The sequence below is a fragment of the Neofelis nebulosa genome, chromosome 16 (genome assembly GCF_028018385.1).
Source record: "Neofelis nebulosa isolate mNeoNeb1 chromosome 16, mNeoNeb1.pri, whole genome shotgun sequence".
NCBI classification, from domain to species: domain Eukaryota; kingdom Metazoa; phylum Chordata; class Mammalia; order Carnivora; family Felidae; genus Neofelis; species Neofelis nebulosa.
The window spans coordinates 50,240,483-50,260,981 of record NC_080797.1 but is presented as its reverse complement, the minus strand read 5'-3'; the positions used below and the strand labels follow the sequence as shown (position 1 = coordinate 50,260,981).

The window sequence follows — 20,499 nt, the reverse complement described above, 5'->3', positions numbered from 1 at the left end:
TCTCTAGAGCAATTCAGACAAGAAATAATTCAGCCCATGCTTGAATATCTTCAGTAAATCCTAATATTTCATAGTATAAACACTTGCATAATTGTCAGTTAAAATCTGCCTCCATGAATCTTTCAGATGTTGGCTCTAGTTATGTGTGCTGAAACAAAAACAAAGCAGTATATTTATTTTGCCTTTTGCCTAATGACCATCATTTTACCTATTCAAAATTGCCTAGCATGTTTCTCTAGTCTTTCCTCTAGGCTAATTTCAGTCTCTTCATTATTCTTATCATATTCCTCTAGATGTTTCCTTCAGTAAATGTTCCAGAATTGAGGACACTCTACAAGATGTGGTGTGACCAATTTGAAGTATAATGGAAATATTTAGTTCCTGCTACCTGAGTGTTGTACTTCTACTAATAAGAGTCCTGGAATCCTGTCATTAGCTTTTAGTAATCATATCACATTTGTTTTATTCAAATAGCTCCAGTCTTTAGATGTTTTTCTTATTAACTGCTACCAGGTCAAATTTCTATATTACATCTTTGTTCTTTATTGGGATAGTGAGGGTGGGGAGATGGAGACTGAATAATAGCATTCAATGAGCTTCTTACAGAATGTATAGTCAATACAAAAAGTATTGATTGGTGTATTTGGAGAGATTTTTTTTTTTCTTTAAGAGAGACCACAAGCAAAGGAGGGGCAGATAGAGGGGAACAGAGAATCCAAAGCAGGCTCTGTGCTGACAGTAGAGAGCCCAAGGTGGGGCTCAAACCCACGAACCACGAAGTGTTCCATGAAGTGTTCACATGGCTAAATGGCTACCCACTGTGGTTAGCATAGATTTCTACAGTGGATAGGAAGTTAGAGAATATAAGACTTTGAGGATCTCTTATGGTTTTGAGAGTCCATGGTAATATTTTTCAAATTGTTGATCTTTGGGATGTGAGGGCGATCTGGCTGTGACATCTGTCAACCCATTGATTGCCAGGGTTGATTTGACTGATCTGGCTGGCTAGGTGGGTGTCCCCTTCCTCCCTCACTGCTCCATGTGCATCCCTCCTGAAGCTGCATACTTGGTTGATGAGGATGACCTTCCCTGATAGAGGAGGACCCTTCTTCGGTTAAGGGTATATTAGTAGCTGTGCTCCCCAGCTAGAGTCTCCAAACAAGTTCTCGAGGTCCACTGATAGGAGAACATAGGGTAGTGTCAAGCTTCCAAGACTCCAGACACATCCAAATGAGGTCTGCATGTGGCAGTCTGCCTTTATTTAAAATAAATAAGTTAAACAAACAAATAAATAAATGTTGATCTTTGGATTAGCTTTCTATCATAGTCAAAACACCTTTTTTTAACTTGCTGTTTTCACTGTGTGTTGTTTTTGAGATTTATTCATCTTTATAAATGTAGTTTTAATTGTTGACTATTAGACGTTCAGTCTCACTATGAAACTGTATTTTCTTCTTCCACACCCTGATTGGACAGTTAGGTTATACCTATGCATTTGCTACTATGAAAAATGCTGCTATGAATATATACACCTATGAGATTTCTTTAAGGCATATAAATTAGAAGTGGAATTGCTGGGTCATAGTACATTACTTACCAACTTTTAATCTGTATTTATTTTTGAGACAGAGAGAGAGAGAGAGAGAGAGTGCGAGTGGGGGAACAACAGAGAGGGAGACACAGAATCTAAAACAGAGTTCAGGCTCTGAGCTGTCAGCACAGAGCCTGATGCAAGGCTTGAACTCATGAAACTGTGAGTTCATGACCTGAGCCAAAGTCAGACACTTAACTGACTCACTCAGGCGCCCCCTACTTTTAAAACACCACATCAGGGGCACCTGAGTGACTCAGTCAGTTAAGCGTTCAACTTCAGCTCAGGTCATAATCTCCCAGTTTGTGAGTTTGAGCCCCATGCTGCTTTGGATTCTGTGCCTCCCTCTCTCTTCCTCCCCTGCTCATGCTCTGTCTCTCTCAATATCTATCCCTCTCAATAAGTAAACATTAAAAAAATTTTTTTAAATACTATGACATACACATACAGTATGATAATATTTCTTCAGTAAGTGAAGGAGGCTACTTCAGGCTGGAGGTAACTGGCCTAAAGGCTCTAGCCACTCAGGTCCCATCCTGCTAACACATGGTCATACTCAATCCATTCAAGGGATACCAGTTGGAAAACTCAGTTCATAGATAAGTACATTTTTAATGTTGTTAGATCTTAATATCTCCCCAGAGTGAGTAACTGAATTAGTTATCTCTTGCTATCTGACAGAATATTCTCAAACTTAGTTTAAAACATTTATTATTTCATATGGTTCCTGTGGCTCAGAACCTGGGAGTGATTCTGGCTCAGGGTCTCGCATGTAGTTGTAATCACGATATCACCTATGGGTATCATCTGAAAGCCAGAATGGGGTTGGAGTATTCACTTCTAGGATGCCTTACATACTTGGCTGTTGGAAGTAGGCCTCAGTTCCTTGTCCTGTGCGCTTCTCTGTAGGGCTCCTTGATGCAGCTGGCTTCCCCTGATCAAGTGATGCAAGAGAGCAAGGTGCAACAACCATAATGTGTTTTTATGGTCTAGTGTCAAAAGCGACACATCATCACTTCCTCTTAGACTAGACTAGAAAATCTCGTCGATTTTTCTTCTGAGCAGAATTAAGCTGTGCTTCTTACGAAGTATAATGAATTTGTGCACATATTTTAAAACCACACAGAGTTCCCACTTCTTCATGACTCATAAATGAATCTTTGTTGATTTATTTACCAAATATCTATTAAATGTCTATTATGTGCCAGGTACTCTTCTAGGTTCTAGGGATTCCACAATGAACAAAACAATAAAAAATTCCTGGACTCATGGAACTTACCTTCTAATAGGAGAAAACAGACAATAAAGAAATAATAAGTAGACTATGTATTGTGTTATGTAGTGAAAGGTGCTATCATGAAAAATAAAGCAGGGAATGTTGTGGGAAGTAGGGGTGTAATTTTAAATGGCATACTCAGAGGAGATCTGAAAAAAATGACATTTGAATCAAGAGATGAGGCATTGAGACCTATGGGTGTCTTCTGGGGCAAGAGAATTTATTAGGCAGAAGGAACAATGAATGCAGATATCCTTATTAATGATTTTTTTTTTTAACTGAGCAGCTATTAACCACATAGCAAATACTGAAACATCAGTTGTAAAAGGAGGTCAGGAGTTCTGTTTTTAACAAGTTAGTTTGAGGTGCTTATCAGACATAAAACCACTGATGTCCAGTTGACTTCATGTAGTTGACTTCATGAAAATTGGCAGTAGGTGAGGTCCAGGCTGGAGATAGCAATTTGGGAGTCAGTGGCATAGATAGTATTTTAAATACTGTTGATGGGGTACACCTGAGTGGCTCAGTTGGCTAAGTGTCCCACTGTTAGTTTCAGCTCAGATCATGATCTAATGGTTATGAGATTGAGTCCTGTGTCTTGTTCCGTGCTGAGCGTGGACCCCGCTTAAGATTCTCTCTCTCCCTCCGTCCCTCCCCCGCACACATGTGCATGCGTGTACTCTTTCCGTCTCTCCCCACCCCTGCTAAAATTTTTTTAATTAAAAAAATTAATAGTTTGGGGCGCCTGGGTGGCTCGTCGGTTAAGTGTCCGACTTCGGCTCAGGTCATGATCTCACGGTCCATGAGTTCGAGCCCCGCATCAGGCTCTGTGCTGACAGCTCAGAGCCTGGAGCCTGTTTCAGATTCTGTGTCTCCCTCTCTCTCTGCCCCTCCCCCGTTCATGCTCTGTCTCTCTCTGTCCCAAAAATAAAATAAAAACGTTAAAAAAAAATTAAAAAAAAAAAATTAATAGTTTAACATGTTGTATGATAATACTTATTGGCTCATAGTAAATTATCGTATTTAGCACCATTTTTATGGCATTGGCCATTTTTCTTCTAGCTTTTTGGGAAGGAGGGAAGTTTGCTTCGCAGAAATTGGTATCGTTTTTAGGCACTCATTAGGATTATAGTTACTTGAGTACAGATGTGACAAAGGTGCCTTCTTGTGGCTGCCTCATGGAATTGCATGTGAATCTTGCAAATCATTTATTCATTGAACAGATACTGATTACAGTATGTGTCAAGCATGTGGTTGGCCTTCGTCCTCATGGAATCTTACAGTTTAGAGAAGGGGAGAGGCATTCATCAGATCACAAAAAGGACTGAAAAATTACATCTCTAAATATTTGTATGCATGTTAATAAGAACTTAAAATAAGGGTATTTTAGGGGCGCCTAGGTGGCTCAGTTGGTTGAGCATCTGACTTTGGCTCAGGTTGTGATCTCACGGTTCATTATGAGGCTCGCTGCTGTCAGCACAGAGCCCACTTGAGGTCCTCTGTCCCCTCCCCCCCTTCACTCTCTCCGCTTGCACACGTGCACTCTCTCTCAAAAATAAATAAAACATGGGGCGCCTGGGTGGCGCAGTCAGTTAAGCGTCCGACTTCAGCCAGGTCACGATCTCGCGGTCCGTGAGTTCGAGCCCCGCGTCAGGCTCTGGGCTGATGGCTCGGAGCCTGGAGCCTGTTTCCGATTCTGTGTGTCCCTCTCTCTCTGCCCCTCCCCCGTTCATGCTCTGTCTCTCTCTGTCCCAAAAATAAATAAAAAACGTTGAAAAAAAAATTAAAAAAAAAAAAATAAATAAATGAAACATTTAAATAAAATAAAATGGTATTTTACTAGCTGGAGAAGCAAGAGATATTTAAGTCTAACAATTACTTGATGTTAAAAGTGGAAGAATGTGTGTTCTAGGCATAGGAACTGCATTTACGAACAACTCTGTGATGGGAGGAAGGCTGGTGAATATAAGGAGCTCTGACAAAGGCCAGTGTAGCTAGAACAGAGATTGATACAGAAATAAGAGGCACAGATAAAATGAGAAAATATTTCATGCTTTTAGACTGTGGTTAAGAGTTGTGTCTTAAGAATAGGAATAAACTGTTGCAGAGTAGAAGTGGGAAACAACTCGATTTGTGTGTGTGTTTTCAATTATGGCAAATACATATACAGTTTTGCCATCTTAACCATTTTATTTTATCATTATTGTTTTTAATATATGTTTGTTTATCTTGAGGAAGAGAATCCCAAGCAGACTCTGCGCTGTCAGTGCAGAGCCCAAGGGGGGGGCTTGATCCTATGAACCTGTGAGATCATGACCTGAGACCAAATCAAGAGTCAACCACTTAACTGACTGAGCCACCCAGGTGCCCCCCATCTTAACCATTTTAAGTGTGCCATTCAGTGGTAGTGTTAAGTACATTTACAATGTTGTGCAGCCATCACCACCATCCATCTTTTTCTTCTTTAACTTTTTCTTTTAACATTTATTTATTTTTGAAAGAGAGAGAGCACTAGTGGAGGAGGGGCAGAGAGAGAGACGGAGGGAGACACAGAATCTGAAGCAGGCTCCAGGGTCTGAGTTGTCAGCACAGAGCCTGATGCGGGGTTTGAACCCATGAACTGTGAGATCATAACCTAAGCCAAAGTGGAACACTTAACTGACTGAGCCACTCAGGCGCCCCATACCACCATGTTAAATTTGAGTTTTAAAAGGATGATTTGGGTTGCAGTTTTAAGAATGGATTAAGTGAGGCAAAAGTTGTTTGGGAGCTCTCCATGGGAAGCCACCCAAAGAGGGTAGGGAGAGGAATGTTGAAATTCACTAGGGGTGAGGACCACTGTGTCCTGTACACTGGGCTGCCATGTGCCACAGAAGAAAGCAGAAAACATACTGAAACCAGAAGGAAGACCTCTTTCTCCTCTGGGGTCCCTCCAGTGCCTCTACTGAAGACAAAAAGGAAACAGCCAACAAGCAGGCAACCAACTACATCTGCCCCAGTGCCCAAGGTCCCTCCCTTTAGAATGTACAGGAATGATACTCTGTGATCCTATTTTGGTGTACAAACTGTAGGTCAGTGATAGAAACAATTAGTTCAAGGGCCAATTCTAATCCTCATTCATTTGATCTCAGGTAAAGCCATGTAAATTCTCTGAATTGATAACATAAGGGAACTGTGGCTATATCATATATTCTTAAATCTGGCTATGAATACAACTCACGTAATGAGTTTGTTAAAAATTAACACTCCAAGGACTTTTACTGGCAAATTTAAAGCAACTTGAGCATCAAAACAAATAACGACAGGAGTAATTTATAGCATATTGAAGGAAAAAGAATCCATAAGTTTATAAAGATACTAAAAAGATTATAAACAAGTAGAGGAGAATGGGAAACTCTTCTTCAGAAAACACAACAAAAAGTGTAATTTAAGAATGTTCTTATTCTGTCATCAGTTTACAACCATCATAGTAACAGTTAATTATAGAGTTAAAGTTAAACATACAGTTAAACATAGGGGGCTAAGAATCATTAATGAATGCTAAAACATGGCATATTTTGGTGGACAAGAGGATATTTCACACAGACTCAAAGCTATCACTCTTTGGATTACATATCAATTACAAAATGAAAAGGGCACCTGTACAGTGGTGGTTGATAGCATTTGAACCAAATGGTTCAGGTTGGCATTGCCAATGATGGGAGAAACTGACACACTGTGCCTCTTAAGTGAAAAAATTACTTATTTAAAAATATTTTTAAATTTATAAAGATATTAATAATTGTGGCCCTTTTTAAAGGTCATGTAATCTGCATTATATTGAAAATTGGAATTTCTTTTTTTTACATAGATTTTAAATTTAGACATATGTTCTTACTTGGAATGGCAATAGTAATTCCAAATAATGAGGAAAAACTGCTTTTGAAAGCTTTTAGCATCACTTATGAATTCTGTACTTGCTATATTAATATTTATCTGAACTGTTTCCATGCTCATTTTAAAAGTTTCATCAGCCAAAGAACTTTGTTTTGCTAACATAAAGAACTAAATGTGTCTTTGTGAGTCGACCTGGATTGTAATTAGCTTTTAGTGGTCCCGTGTGTTCTTTTTTGTTTGTTTGTTTTTAAAGATTTTATTTTTAGGTAATCTCTAAGCCCAGCATGGGGCTTAAACCCACAACCCCAAGGTCAGGAGTTGCATGCTCTACCAACTGAGCCAGTCAGGTGCACTCTGTTGCTACTCTGAAGACTGAATTGCCCCTTTCTCTTTCAAGGGGCTGGTTTAGCAATGAATTTTGCTCTTTTAGAGTGGAGTAATGGATATGAATTATTTTTTCCTTAGACTCTGAGCATGTTTGAATTGGCCGATACTTCTGCTGGGTGGTAATAGGGAGGCTTAAGTAAGGAAGAGAAAGGACCAGGAGCTTCCTCTTTTTTAAAAAGAAGTCAGACATGGTGAAAGTGCAAAAACCACCTTCTTGTCTGAAAACCTTTTGCTTTTAATTTAGGTCTTTACTCAGAGTACATTTCACTATAAACAAAAGAGTCAGAGATTAATGTTTTCTCCTTTCTTTCTACTCTTCCCCCAGTTTTGGGGAGCAAAAGAAAAGTTACATTGTTCCACTTATTTTGTATTATCTATCACAGAAGAATAAATGGTTTCTGTAAAATGTTTTTTCTATCTCACTTGTAAAAATATTTTTGATGGCCTGAGTCAACTAAAAGTTCTTAAGTTGCACATTTTGAGGTTTGTACTAATATGTCTGAAAGGTAGGAGTTTAGGTATTGTTTCATAGAGAGCTAATCAAGAAGGAGGGTAACTGTATGAGGACTTCTTTTCCTCACTCACTGAAAGGGTGAACTATTAATCTCCAAAGACTGGTCATGTGGTAGTTTAAGAACATAAAAATGCTCATTTTTATTTCTAGAATTTTCTTCCAAGTGACTGACATTTATTCTGTAAGTTTTGACTAGATCCTTTCTTGACCCTACGGGTGAGCAGGGGTTTTCAGATAGCAACTAAGACTCCTAATTGTTGAGCAAGTTCTGTCTTTTATCTTTTCTTCACACTTGTCTTGGTTAATCTTGGCCCTTGTTCTTCCCTGTACATTTTAAAAATAAGCTTGTCATTCTACAAAAATTCTTTAGGGGTTTTGCTTGGAATTACATTGACTTTTAAAGCTTTTAAAGCTATTTTTGGGAGACTTAACATCTTTAAAGTATTAAGTCTTCCTTTGAAATAGTTTATTTCTCCATTTATTTAGATAGTCTTTTTAATGTTTTGTAATCTAATTGTATAATTTTGTCCATAAAAGACTTGCACAACTTTTGTTAAATTTATTTCCAGATATTTACATTTGGTTAACTGTTATAAATAAATTGTTTAAATTTATATTTACTATTTCTTACTATTGTCTAGAAATACAGTTCACTTTTATAAACTGGGTTTGTATTTAACAACCTTTCTAAATGTTCCTTTTCTGATAATTTATCTGATTTGGTTTTGATTTCCAATGTAGAAATAAAATTATCTGAAACAAATGGTAGTTTATTTTCTCCTTTCCAGTTTATATATCTGATTTTAATTGTTTAAACTTACTATGCAGGGAGGGACCTTCAGTATAGTGTTAGAAAAGAATTTTTATCATGTTAAGGGAGTTGTCTTTTATTTCTAGTTTGCTTAAGAAGGTGTGTGTGTGTGTGTGTGTGTGTGTGTGTGTGTGTGTGTGTTTTAAATCATGTGTAGACTTTGAATGTTATCAAATACTTTTCTACATCTGTTGAGATGAATATGTAGATTTTCTCCTTTAATCTGTTGACATGATATTACTAGCTTGGAAATAATACTTCTTGCTTCTTACTTCTGCCCCCCACCCCCAGGTGATTTGTGGAGCTATGATTTCTTCAGTGGTGAGTTTGTGGTGTCACCTGAACCAGACACAAGTGTCCACACTCTTGACCCCCAAAAGCACAAGTACATTATCTTGGGGAGTGATGGACTTTGGAATATGATCCCACCGCAGGATGCCATCTCTATGTGCCAGGACCAAGAGGAGAAAAAATACTTGATGGTGAGAAGTGACTCAATAATTTGATATTATGACCTGTACATTGTTTTAGTACGTTGGTCAGGAGTCTTGAATATGAACTAAGGATGTTCACTTTGTGTAGATTTTTGCATTTGCCTGGCTCTAGAATTAGTAAAACAGACTTTGCAACTCATCAGAAGGAGACAGGATATAAATAAATGAAACTAGATAACAAAACACACAACCATAGACTTTTATGAATAGCCTTAAGACTTAAGGGCCTATGAAACCTCATTAATTTTTTATTTTTTATTTTTTAAGTTTATTTATTTTGAGAGAGAGAAAGAGAACACGAGAGGCAGAGAGAGGGAGAGAGAGAATCCCAAGCAGGCTTCGTGCTGATAGCACAGAGCCTGACACAGAGCCGGAACCCACTAACCATGAGATCATGAGCTGAGCAGAAACCAAGACTTGGATGCTTAACTGACTGAGCTGCCCAGGTGCCCCTGATTTGATTTTTAGCAATGGATCTATTAGGCTTCCTTTTGGAGGCTACTGTTATATTCCAAATGAGAAATTTTGCAAGCTTGATATAGGGTAACAGTGGTAAAAAACAACAAATCCATATATACACAATAACAAAAGAAATTCATGAGTGGTAGAATTGATAGAATTTGGGTTTTTAAAGAGGAAGAATGTGGTGATGCCCAAATTTTTGACTGGTGATAGCTATTATCAAGAAGAAACACATTATTCTGGGGTAGAAGGGTGATAATTAATTCAGATGTAGGCATGTTGAATTGGAGGTGCTTGTGGTTAATCTAGATAGGTATTTTCATTAGGCAGAAATATTTGAGAGAGAAGCCTCTCAAATACAAATTTGAGTATTAAGAGTTAGGTAAAGCTGTGACAACTTATGAGATCACCTAGTAAGAGTGTATGGTGGAAGAAAATCGTTTTCATTTCTGTTCTTTGAAACTTAGTAATTATTGAATACATGTATTGAATCTGTGTATGATACTAAAAGTTTTATTCCAAGCCACATTTATTTGTATAACATGAGATCATTTGGAGTTTTGTTTTTTTTTTTTACGCTTTCTGTTTGTATGTGGTGATCTCCATACCATAGCCACTTACTGTATTGTTTTTTTCCTCATATCAGTGGCATCATTTTTATGTACAGTTGACCTTTAAACAACATGAGTTTGAACTACGTGTTTTTTGTTTGTTTGTGTTTCTTTGTTTTTTTTTTTTTTACCATGCCTGATTATCTCATTTGTGAATTGTTTATCTGTAATAATTTGATGTTACTTTCCATTTTAGATAACTTCTATATAGCTTTTCCTAATTAAAGTTACAGTGAAGACGTAAGTTTCTTGCTACCAAAAAGAAAAAAACACAGGTGAAATTTAACCACAGGATAAGGCCTTGTTTTATTACTTTAAAAAATTTAGAGCAATACTATTTTAACGTAGTTATGGGGACTGTGGATAATGTTTGAAATTTTGGAGATTTAATTTAAGCCATATGAATACCTCATTTTAAATTTGATAAAACAGGGGCGCCTGGGTGGTTCAGTTGGTTGAGCAGCCGACTTCAGCTCAGGTTATGATTTCACAGTTTGTGAGTTCGAGCCGCGTGTCGGGCTCTGTGCTGACAGCTCAGAGCCTGGAGCCTGCTTCGGATTCTGTGTCTCCCTCTCTGTCTGACCATCCCCCACTCACGCTCTGTCTCTCTCTCTCAAAAATAAATAAACATTAAAAAAAAAACCCCACACACACCTTTAAATTTGATAACAGATATAGTGGCAACTAAATCTGAGTTGTGAACTTTCTTTCTTCTTGTTCTTTTAAATATAGGGTGAGCAAGGACAGTCTTGTGCCAAAATGCTTGTGAATCGAGCACTAGGCCGCTGGAGGCAGCGTATGCTTCGAGCAGATAATACTAGTGCTATAGTGATCTGCATTTCTCCAGGAGTGGACAGTCAGGGAAATTTCACCAATGAAGATGAGCTCTATCTGAACCTGACGGATAGTCCTTCCTATAATAGTCAAGAAACCTGCGTGATGACTCCTTCTCCATGTTCTACACCACCAGTCAAGGTATGTAATTCTCTTAAATGGTATTCAAGTTGTTTTAATAAACAGAATTTCTTTGGTTGGTGTTGCCTGAAAAGTTTTCAGATTCTTCATAGAAAAGGATTTTGGATTTGAATGAGGTTCAAGAAAGTGATAGATCTTTGTCATGTAACTTATTGTCATTGATTCATCTTCACATCAGTGCTATTCTGAATGCTAGCTATGTGTACAGCACCTAATAGAAAGGTGATGTAGATGTAATAATATTCTAATGATCCTCTTCTAATACTATGAACATTTGTGTAAGCATTTAAAAGTTTGTGAAGTACTTTCATATATATTTCATTTGAACCTCATAACCCAGATAGGTAAATAGTGCAGTTGTTATTCCGTCATACAGATAATAAGACTGAGAGATTAAACAGTTTGGATTAGATCGTACAGACTCAAGATTGAAGTGGACCTTAGGATATCAGACCTTAGCACTTGTTGTCTGATAACATGGATAAGAAACATTATTCCTCTTCTTACTCATGTTAATATTGAATGAGTTTAAGATAGGCTATGAAACAAATTTAAGTGGTACCATATTTCCTTTTTTTCTGATTTCATCCCAGTATTTTCCTACTAAAAATTAGTAGTATTGATAACTACTTTGTTACACTTGGGCCTTCTGAGAATGTGCTTTTCAGAAGACGGACCATTAAAATAGGAAACACAGTAGAATTTTATGTTATGTATTCGGCAGTTTTTTAAGGTATTCAGAGCTACACAGTACAAAAAATTTGATTGATTTTGGTATTGTGATCCTATGCTCAGTACTTGGAAATTTACTTTTAGTGCTTTCTTTTACTTCACATACAGGTGGCAACTTAGTTTTCCTTGCATTGACTCTTCATTTAGAAACTGACAAATTAATATTTTATACTTATATTCTTAGAAGAATTTCTTGTCAAAGCTTTCTTTTCTTTGAAAACTTTTGAATAATAGTGCAGATTGAAACCTTTTAGAATCTCCTTTCTCTTTTTGAGAGTTGTGAAGGAGCTTATGTTCATTTGAGTATTTGTCTATTCCTCAGTTTGAATGTATTCATTACTTTCGTGTTCCCTAATGTATTTATTTGTATTTGAATCACTGACCTTTAGGCAGAATAAAGAAGGAAGCATTAGAATGGAGATAAAGGGTAAGGGGACATAGACTGTGATAGGAATAAATATTATTACTTTTTAAGTTAATTTATTTTGAAAGAGAGAGCGCAAACACGTGACCAAGTGGGGGAGGGGCAGAGAGGGGAAGAGGGAATCCCAGGCCCTCTCTGCACTGTCAGTGCAGAGCCTGATACAGGGCTCCAAGTCATGAACCATGAGATAATGACCTGAGCCAAAGTTGGACATTTACCCAAATGAGCCACCTGGGTGCCCCAAGGAGTAAATAAATATTCTTAAAAAAATTTTTTTTCTTTAATGTTTATTTATTTTTGAGAGAAAGAGACAGTGTAAGCAGGGGAGGGGCAGAGAGAGGGAAACAGAGAATCTAAAGCAGGCTCCAGGTGCCGAGCTGTCAGCACAGAGCCCGACGGGGGGCTAGACCCACAAACTATGAGATCATAACCTGAGCTGAAGTCGGATGCTCAACTGACTGAGCCACCCAGGCTTCCAAAATAAATACTCTCTTTTTTTAAATTTATTAATTTATTTGTTGTTTAATTTATATCCAAGTTAGCATATAGTGCAACAATGATTTCAGGAGTAGCCCATCCCACCTCCCACAACCCCTCCAACAACCCTCTGTTCTCTATATTTAAGAGTCTCTTATGGGGTGCCTGTGTATACACCATATCTTCTTTATCCATTCATACACACACCATATCTTCTTTATCCATTCATACACACACCATATCTTCTTTATCCATTCATCTGTCGATGGACATTTGGGCTCTTTCCATACTTAGGCTGTTGTCAATAGTGCTGTTATAAACATCGGGGTGCATGTGCCCCTTCAAAACAGCATACCTGTATCCCTTGGGTAAATATGTAGTAGTGCAATTGCTGGGTTGTAGGGTAGTTCTATTTTAAATTTTTTGAGGAACCTCCATACTGTTTTCCAGAGTGGCTGCATCAGTTTGCAGTCCCACCAGCAGTGCAAGAGATTTCTCTGCATCCTTGCCAACATCTGTTGTTGCCTGAGTTGTAATGTTAGCCATCCTGACAGGTGTGAGGTGGTATCTCATTGTGGTTTTGATTTATATTTCCCTGATGATGAGTGATGTGAGCATTTTTTCATGTGTCAACCATGTGAATGTCTTCTTTGGAGAAGTGTCTATTCATGTCTTTGCCCATCTCTTCACTGCATTGTTTGTTTTTTTGGGTGTTGAGTTTGATAAGTTCTTTATAGATTTTGGATACTAACCCTTTATCTGATATGTCATTTGCAAATATCTTCTCCCATTCCGTCAGTTGCCTTTTAGTTTTGATAATTGTTTCCTTCGCTGTGCAGAAGCTTTTTATTTTGATGAGGTCCCAGTAGTTCATTTTTGCTTTTAATTCCCTTGCCTTTGGAGATGTGTCAAGCAAGAAGTTGCTATGGCCAAGGTCAAAGAGGTTTTTGCCTGCTTTCTCCTCAAGGATTTTTGGTGGCTTCCTGTCTTACATTGAGGTCTTTCATCCATTTTGAGTTTCTTTTTGTTATATGGTGTAAGAAAGTGATCCAGGTTTATTTTTCTGCATGTCGCTGTCCAGTTTTCCCAGCATCACTTGCTGAAGAGACTGTCTTTATTCCATTGGATATTCTTTCCTGCTTTGTCAAAGATTAGTTGGCCATACATTTGTGGGTCCTTTTTTGGGTTCTCTATTCTGTTCCATTGATCTGAGTGTCTGTTCTTTTGCCAGTACCATACTGTCTTGATGATTACAGCTTTGTAATACATCTTGAAGTCTGGGATGGTGATGCCTCCAGCTTCGGTTTTCTTTTTCAAGATTGCTTTGGCTATTTGGGGTCTTTTCTGGTTCCATACAATTTTTAGGATTGTTTGTTCTAGCTCTGTGAAGAATGCTGGTGTTGGGATTTTGATAGGGATTGCCAGAATAAATATTCTTAATATTGATTTCACATAAAAATTATTGCAGCCTGCTGATTGGCATTAGTAAAAATTGTACATATGTTTCAAAAATTATTTCTAGAATTTTAGAAATGATGATTTAGAGATATAAGGATCTAGGAAAATAATGATTCTAACGAAATAATGATCCAATACTAAAATAAAGATAAGGAGATTTATGTATACACTAACTTATATTTAGGCATAGTTACTTGTTAACCAATTGGCCCCACCCAAATAGAGGAAAATATTTGGAGCCATTCAGAATAATTAGTGTTGTTGGCTCTGACCTAACAAGTAAGTAAAGGCAAATTTCTTCCCAAGAAATTATGTTTTATCTTAATTGGCAACCATAAGTACATTGTCTCTGATTTATTTCCTTGTTAAAATAATCCCATGTTTAGTAGCATCTAGATAAATATAATGACATTTTGGTCAATTTGGTTTTTAAGACTTTCCCACATTTAAATTTAAGTCACAAAACAGATGAACATAAGGAAAGGGAAGCAAAAATAATATAAAAACAGGGAGAGGGACAAAATGTAAGAGACTCTTAAATATAGAGAACAAGCTGAGGATTGCTGGAGGGATTATGGGGGGGTGGGGTAAATGGGCAAGGGACATTAAGGAAGACATTTGTTGGGATGAGCCCTGGATTCTACTTCCGAAATCATTATTGCACCATGTGCTAACTAACTTATATGTAAATTAAAAATAAGGAAATAAAACAGACTGTCCAACATTTGGACTAGGCATTTGAGTGTAGGTTTATCTATCTATAGACATGTGAATTTGGGTATGTATTCTAAGGTATACCACTAGTTATATCTTTGTTTTGGAATAGATATGGTAGAAATACTTTGTTTAAGTGATATATTACTCTGGCACACGTTTCTTTCTCCATCCTTTCTTTAGGGCAAAACTAAATTTACCTTTTTTTTTTTTTTTTTTTTTTTTTTTTTTAATAAGCCAAGAGCTATAGGAAGGAGGAATAGGGAAGGGAGTTGTTTCAGAAAATTAACATTTGGTTTCAGTTGAGTTCTCCACACAATTTTCAATTAGTTGTTTAATATTGTTGGATTGTAAGGTAGATGGAGCGAGGAAGTTGATCTCTGAAGTAGTGAAACTTGTAAAGTATGTATTTTTAGGAGGTAATCTCAATATCACATACGTTTTTTGAATATGTAAAAAGGTCTAGTAAAACAACTAATTAATCTGGGATGAGTGTGAGAACTCTAAGCAGTTGCCTGTGCTGACAGATGCAACGTATTCCCACAGAATGCCAATAAAAAGAGAATAAAAAGGAAAAGTTCAAGGAGAAAGTGGGGGAAGAAAAGCCAGCACTCCTGTAGTGTCAGAATAATAATCTGTGAATTTAAAAAGACCCAGCACACCAGAAATTACAGTAAATTGTGTTAAAATGTGTAACGTTGTTTTACAAACTGGAGCAGTATATTCTATTCCTATCAATGGCTTGACTATTACCTTCTTTCTTAGGCCTAAATTAGTGATGTGATTGTTTGGTTAGTAGGAATCCTTCTGTCTGCCTTATCTTGTTGTAAATCCTTTTTCCGTATTAAAAGCAGGACAAACTCGAGGTCAGTAATTTCTTATGAGTAGATACAGTTTTCTGTGATTATCCAGAACATGCTTGTGACCACAGTAGGCATTGGAATCAACTAATGCAGAAGGATAAACTCACCTACAACTCTTGTTGATATTATTGAAAGTCATATGTAAATATCCTGGAATGAAGACTGTTCCGTTGTCCTTTCTTGACAGTGGCACTTGGAAATAAGATTGCTGCCCAACATCTAGTCAGTGTTAAAACAGATAAGAACTGGGCTTTCAATAAACTATGCAATATAAAATAAATGAACCAATGACTGCAGAAGGAAAGAGTATTTTCTTAGTTAAAACAACAACGATAAAAACAGCAGCAGTCTAATTGAGGCAGTACCAAATTAGGAACTAGGGTTTCTCATCTCCAGTCTCCATTTGACCTAAAGTCATTATATTTTGATTTGGTTTGATTGAAATGCTTTCAGATGGCTTAAATTTCCCTTTTCTTTTTAATTCTAGAAACATAAAACATTCTTTTTAGAAGTATACTTTTATATAGCACTTTCTGAAAGGTGTTTATTTCTAAGGGATTTTATATCAGGAAAATAATATGTTTTCATTTACCCTTCTATAAAAGGGTTTACTTCAGAATATGTTAATATTTTAATAAACTTGATTTGATTTAAAAGAGGTAATGATTTGAGGCAAATGTTACATACCTGAAGGAGCCATAATATTTATGCTTAAATTCCATTTTTGAGAAACTATTAAGACAAGGATTTAAAAATTTTTTTTAATGTTTATTTTTGAGAGAGACAGAGAGAGAGAGAGAGAGAGAAAGAGCACGAGTAGAGGAGGGGCAGAGAGAGGGAGACACAGAATCTGAAGCAGGCTCCAGGCTCTGAGCTGTCAACACAGAGCCTGATGCAGAGCTTGAACCCACGAACTGTGAGATCGTGACCTGAGCTGAAGTTGGACACTCTACCAACTGAGCCACCCAGGTGCCCCAAGGATTTTATAAAATATTAGTGGTGTGGAAGATTTGGGTTTGATAGGAAAAATATCATCTACCAATGGGAAAAATAGTGTATGTAGAGCACTATATCTGAAGGAGTAATGCATATGTGAATCACTTGTCAAACTTTTAAAAAACTATCTGAAAGTTTCCATATGATTTTCATTTATTTCTTTGAGAGTTGCCCCATCCATGCTCTGTAGGTTCCCATATGTCCTGCTTTTCTCAAGTCACAGAACAGCCTCTAGTGTTCGGGGAAATAGATACAAAGCAACAATATGAGTTTGCATTATGACATTGTTGCTTTAATGTGACACTTTACATTATCTATACTACTAAATATTCAGGAATGAGAATATAGAAAAAAATGGGAAAGTAGGAAATAAACCAACCAAATTTGTCACTTACTCTAATGAAACTTCTTCATCTCCCCAATGGTTGAGTTGAATTCTAGAATAAATTATTTATTTGGCTTACTTTCTTGTTTTTCAGTCACTGGAGGAGGACCCATGGCCACGGCTGAACTCTAAGGACCATATACCTGCCCTTGTTCGTAGTAATGCCTTCTCAGAGAATTATTTAGAAGTCCCAACTGAGATAGCTCGAGGCAATGTCCCGGCGGCAGTCATACCCGCAAAAGATCCAGAGCCACTTGAAGAAAATTGCACTAAAGCCCTGACTTTAAGGATACATGATTCTTTGAATAATAGCCTGTCAGTTGGCCTTGCGCCTACCAATTCAACAAATACCATCATGGACCAAAAAAATTTAAAGATGTCAACTCCAGGTCAAATGAAAGCCCAAGAAGTTGAAAGAACCCCTCCAGCAAACTTTAAAAGGACATTAGAGGAATCCAACTCTGGTCCTCTTATGAAGAAGCATAGACGAAATTGTTTAAGTAGAAGTAGTGGTGCTCAGCCTGCAAGCCTCCCCACCACCTCACAGCGAAAGAACGCTGTTAAACTTACCATGCGACGCAGACTTAGGGGCCAGAAGAAAATGGGAAATCCTTTACTTCATCAGCACAGAAAAACTGTTTGTGTCTGCTGAAATGTATCTGGAAAATGTTTTTTTCCCAAACTTAGGATAGAAGAGGGCTTTTTGAAGTTGGTGCAGAACTTGAACGTTTTTTAGGGGGACAAAATAAAAATAGTATACAGTTTCACTTTTTGGAATTTGGCAGTTTTATCCTGGCCTTGTATTGTATTATAAATGTGGATTTTGTAGATGTTAGGGTATAAGTTGCTGTAAAATGTGTGTAAATTTGTATACCCCAAACAAACTCAGTCTCTTATTCTGACACAGTAAATGTAACAACAGGGCTAAAATTTAAAAAAAATCAAAAGAATCTATTAGATTTTAGAAATACATTTAAACTTTTAAAAATGCTTATTAAGAAATTTGTATAAGTCACTTGTGATGAAAACTACACAACTTTTTAAAGTAAATTATTAAGCAAACTGGAAGAGTGATGTATTTTCATAGTGACCTGTGTTCCACTTAATGTTTCTTAGAGACAGCTAGTGTCTTTTAAAAATTATTTTTTATTTCTAATTTCATAATTCAGAACTAAATTTTTCATAGCAGAAGTGTTGAGCCATGCTTAAAGTAGCTCGGCATTAGTCTTCTTGTCCTAATAAAAAATACTATGCAGTATCTCTTATTTCATTAGCATTTTTGTAAAACATCAATCATCAGATATACTCCTCAAATCTTTGGAGTAGAAGGAGGTGTGTTTGCCTAAAAAGGTGCCCTTCTCAATCATCCCAGACATTCAGTGGCATTATTGGGTCTTAAAGTAGTTACCCTCTTCTCGTGTTTGCATAAAATATGTGAAGTTTTTCTTGCTATTTCAATAACGGATGGTGCTGCTAATTCCCAACATTTGTTAAATTATTTTATATATCAGACAGTTTTCATTGATTATATGGATATATGTTTGTTCATCTAATAAATCAGTGAACTGTTGTTGATGTGCTGGAATTTTGTCGTTGGTTTAATGGTAGATATTAATTTTTTGTTGTGCTCTGATCATGCTTTAGAGGAACATTTTAAAAATACAAGTTTATTTTTGCACTCTTGACTTTTTTTGATGTTTATTTATTTTGTGAGAGAGAGAGAGAGAGAGAGACCAAGAGTGAGCAGGAGAGGGCCAGGGAGAAAGGGAGACACAGAATTTGAAGCAGGCTCCAGGCTCTGAGCTGTCAGCACAGAGCCCGACGTGGTGCTTGAACTCATGAACCGTAGGGTCATGATCTGAGCCGAAGTCAGACGCTTATCTGACTGAGCCATCCAGGTGCCCCCCTCTTTTTTACATGTTTATTTAGCTCTTAACTTTTGGTTTTTTTAATGTTTATTTATTTTGAAGGAGAGACAGAGCATGAGCAGGGGAGAGATGGAGATAGAGTGTGAAGCTGGGCTCCAGGCTCTGAGCTGTCAGCACAGAGCCGGACGCAGGGCTCTAACTCACAAGCCGTGAGATCATGACCTGAGCCCAAGTCAGATGCTTAACCAACTGAGCCACCCAGGCACCCCTTAGCTCTTGACTTTTTAATTTTATTTTAGAATACATTGAAACAGGCTAAATATCCAACAATAGACTATGGTTAAGAATATGGTTAAGTCAGTTATGGCTTGTAACCATTTGATGAAATATTATGTCCCACTTAAAAGTGAGTAGAAGTATACTATACCTAAGAGTATGTCATTTTGGTATGAATTGTTCTCCAATAAGAAAACTTTTTAATTTATTAATTTAGAACAAGGTATCTCATTAAGAGATTGAAGAGCTAATTCATGCATTCAACATCCACAATATGCTAGGAACTGCACAACCGGAAGCATACCAGTTTTCAATAACAGGATTGAGAACCAGTGGTCCAGGTAAAACAGTAATTGTGGTTCTTAAGAAGGATTTTTAGTTACTGAAGAGTTTGCTTTTCCAATCTTTCCAAGACAGAGACCTAGCAACTAATAGACACTTTAGAAGTCAATTTATTGTGAAGGGTTATTCCATCTTTTATTTATTTTTTGGGGGGGGGGCGTTCCATCTTTTAGACCTGTGATACCATCTTAGCTGCACCAACTAGAAATTGAACCAATCTGAATGTATATTAAAGAAAATTCCTTTAACTGCTTTTACTTTTTTTGCCAGTGATTGTAAATGTATCTACATGAAATTAAAATTTTCACTTGATTAGAGTAATGCATTATTGAATCTTGATTTTTCAAATCAGTTTTTTTTATGTTTATTTATTTGTGAGAGCGAGCGTGTGAGCCGGGAAAGAGAGAGGCAGACACAGAATCTGAAGCAGACTGCAGACTCGAAGCTGTCAGCACAGAGCCCAATGTGAGGCTTGAACTCACAAACTGCGAGATCATGACCTGAGCCAAAGTCGGACTCTTAACCGACTGAGCCACCCAGGTGCCCCTCAGATAAGTTTTTTAATGTAAAAACGTTACACATTTCTTTCCTAGATCACCTTTTTAGTGCATTGGAGTCCAATTCCATATAGTAGTAGCTATTTAATACTAGAAACATTTTTGGTTTAAGACACAACTACAAATGCTAAGATTAGCCCTTTTCTGTATGTGTTTCTAGGATTGTGTTTAGTCCTGTACTTTAAGGAGTTGAAGATGTTATGCAATCACAAGGAGTGTTTTAATGTTTCTACTTTGTTTTATTTTCTAAATTTATTTGCCTGTGTGACATAGATCAGTAGTATAGTACATTATGGAAAGTATATGATGTATGAGATGGTACATAAGAACTCCCACCTCCGTTCCCAAGGCAGCCAACATTTCCCCCTTTCTGTGTTATTTTAGTGATAATCTATGCATAGCATGCAATA

General features: G+C 37.1%; 1 protein-coding gene across 1 annotated transcript in view; it reads left to right on the top strand.

Annotated features, from left to right (window-relative positions):
- Positions 1–19,849, top strand: part of PPM1D (protein phosphatase, Mg2+/Mn2+ dependent 1D) — a 50,546-nt gene extending 30,697 nt beyond the window's left edge. Inside the window, exons 4-6 of the mRNA XM_058705917.1 lie at positions 8,747–8,937; positions 10,755–10,997; positions 17,141–19,849. Coding sequence (XP_058561900.1) covers positions 8,747–8,937; positions 10,755–10,997; positions 17,141–17,698 — 992 coding nt within the window. The 3' untranslated portion in view covers positions 17,699–19,849. The remainder of the gene's footprint in view (positions 1–8,746; positions 8,938–10,754; positions 10,998–17,140) is intronic.
- Positions 19,850–20,499: the final 650 nt, after the last annotated feature.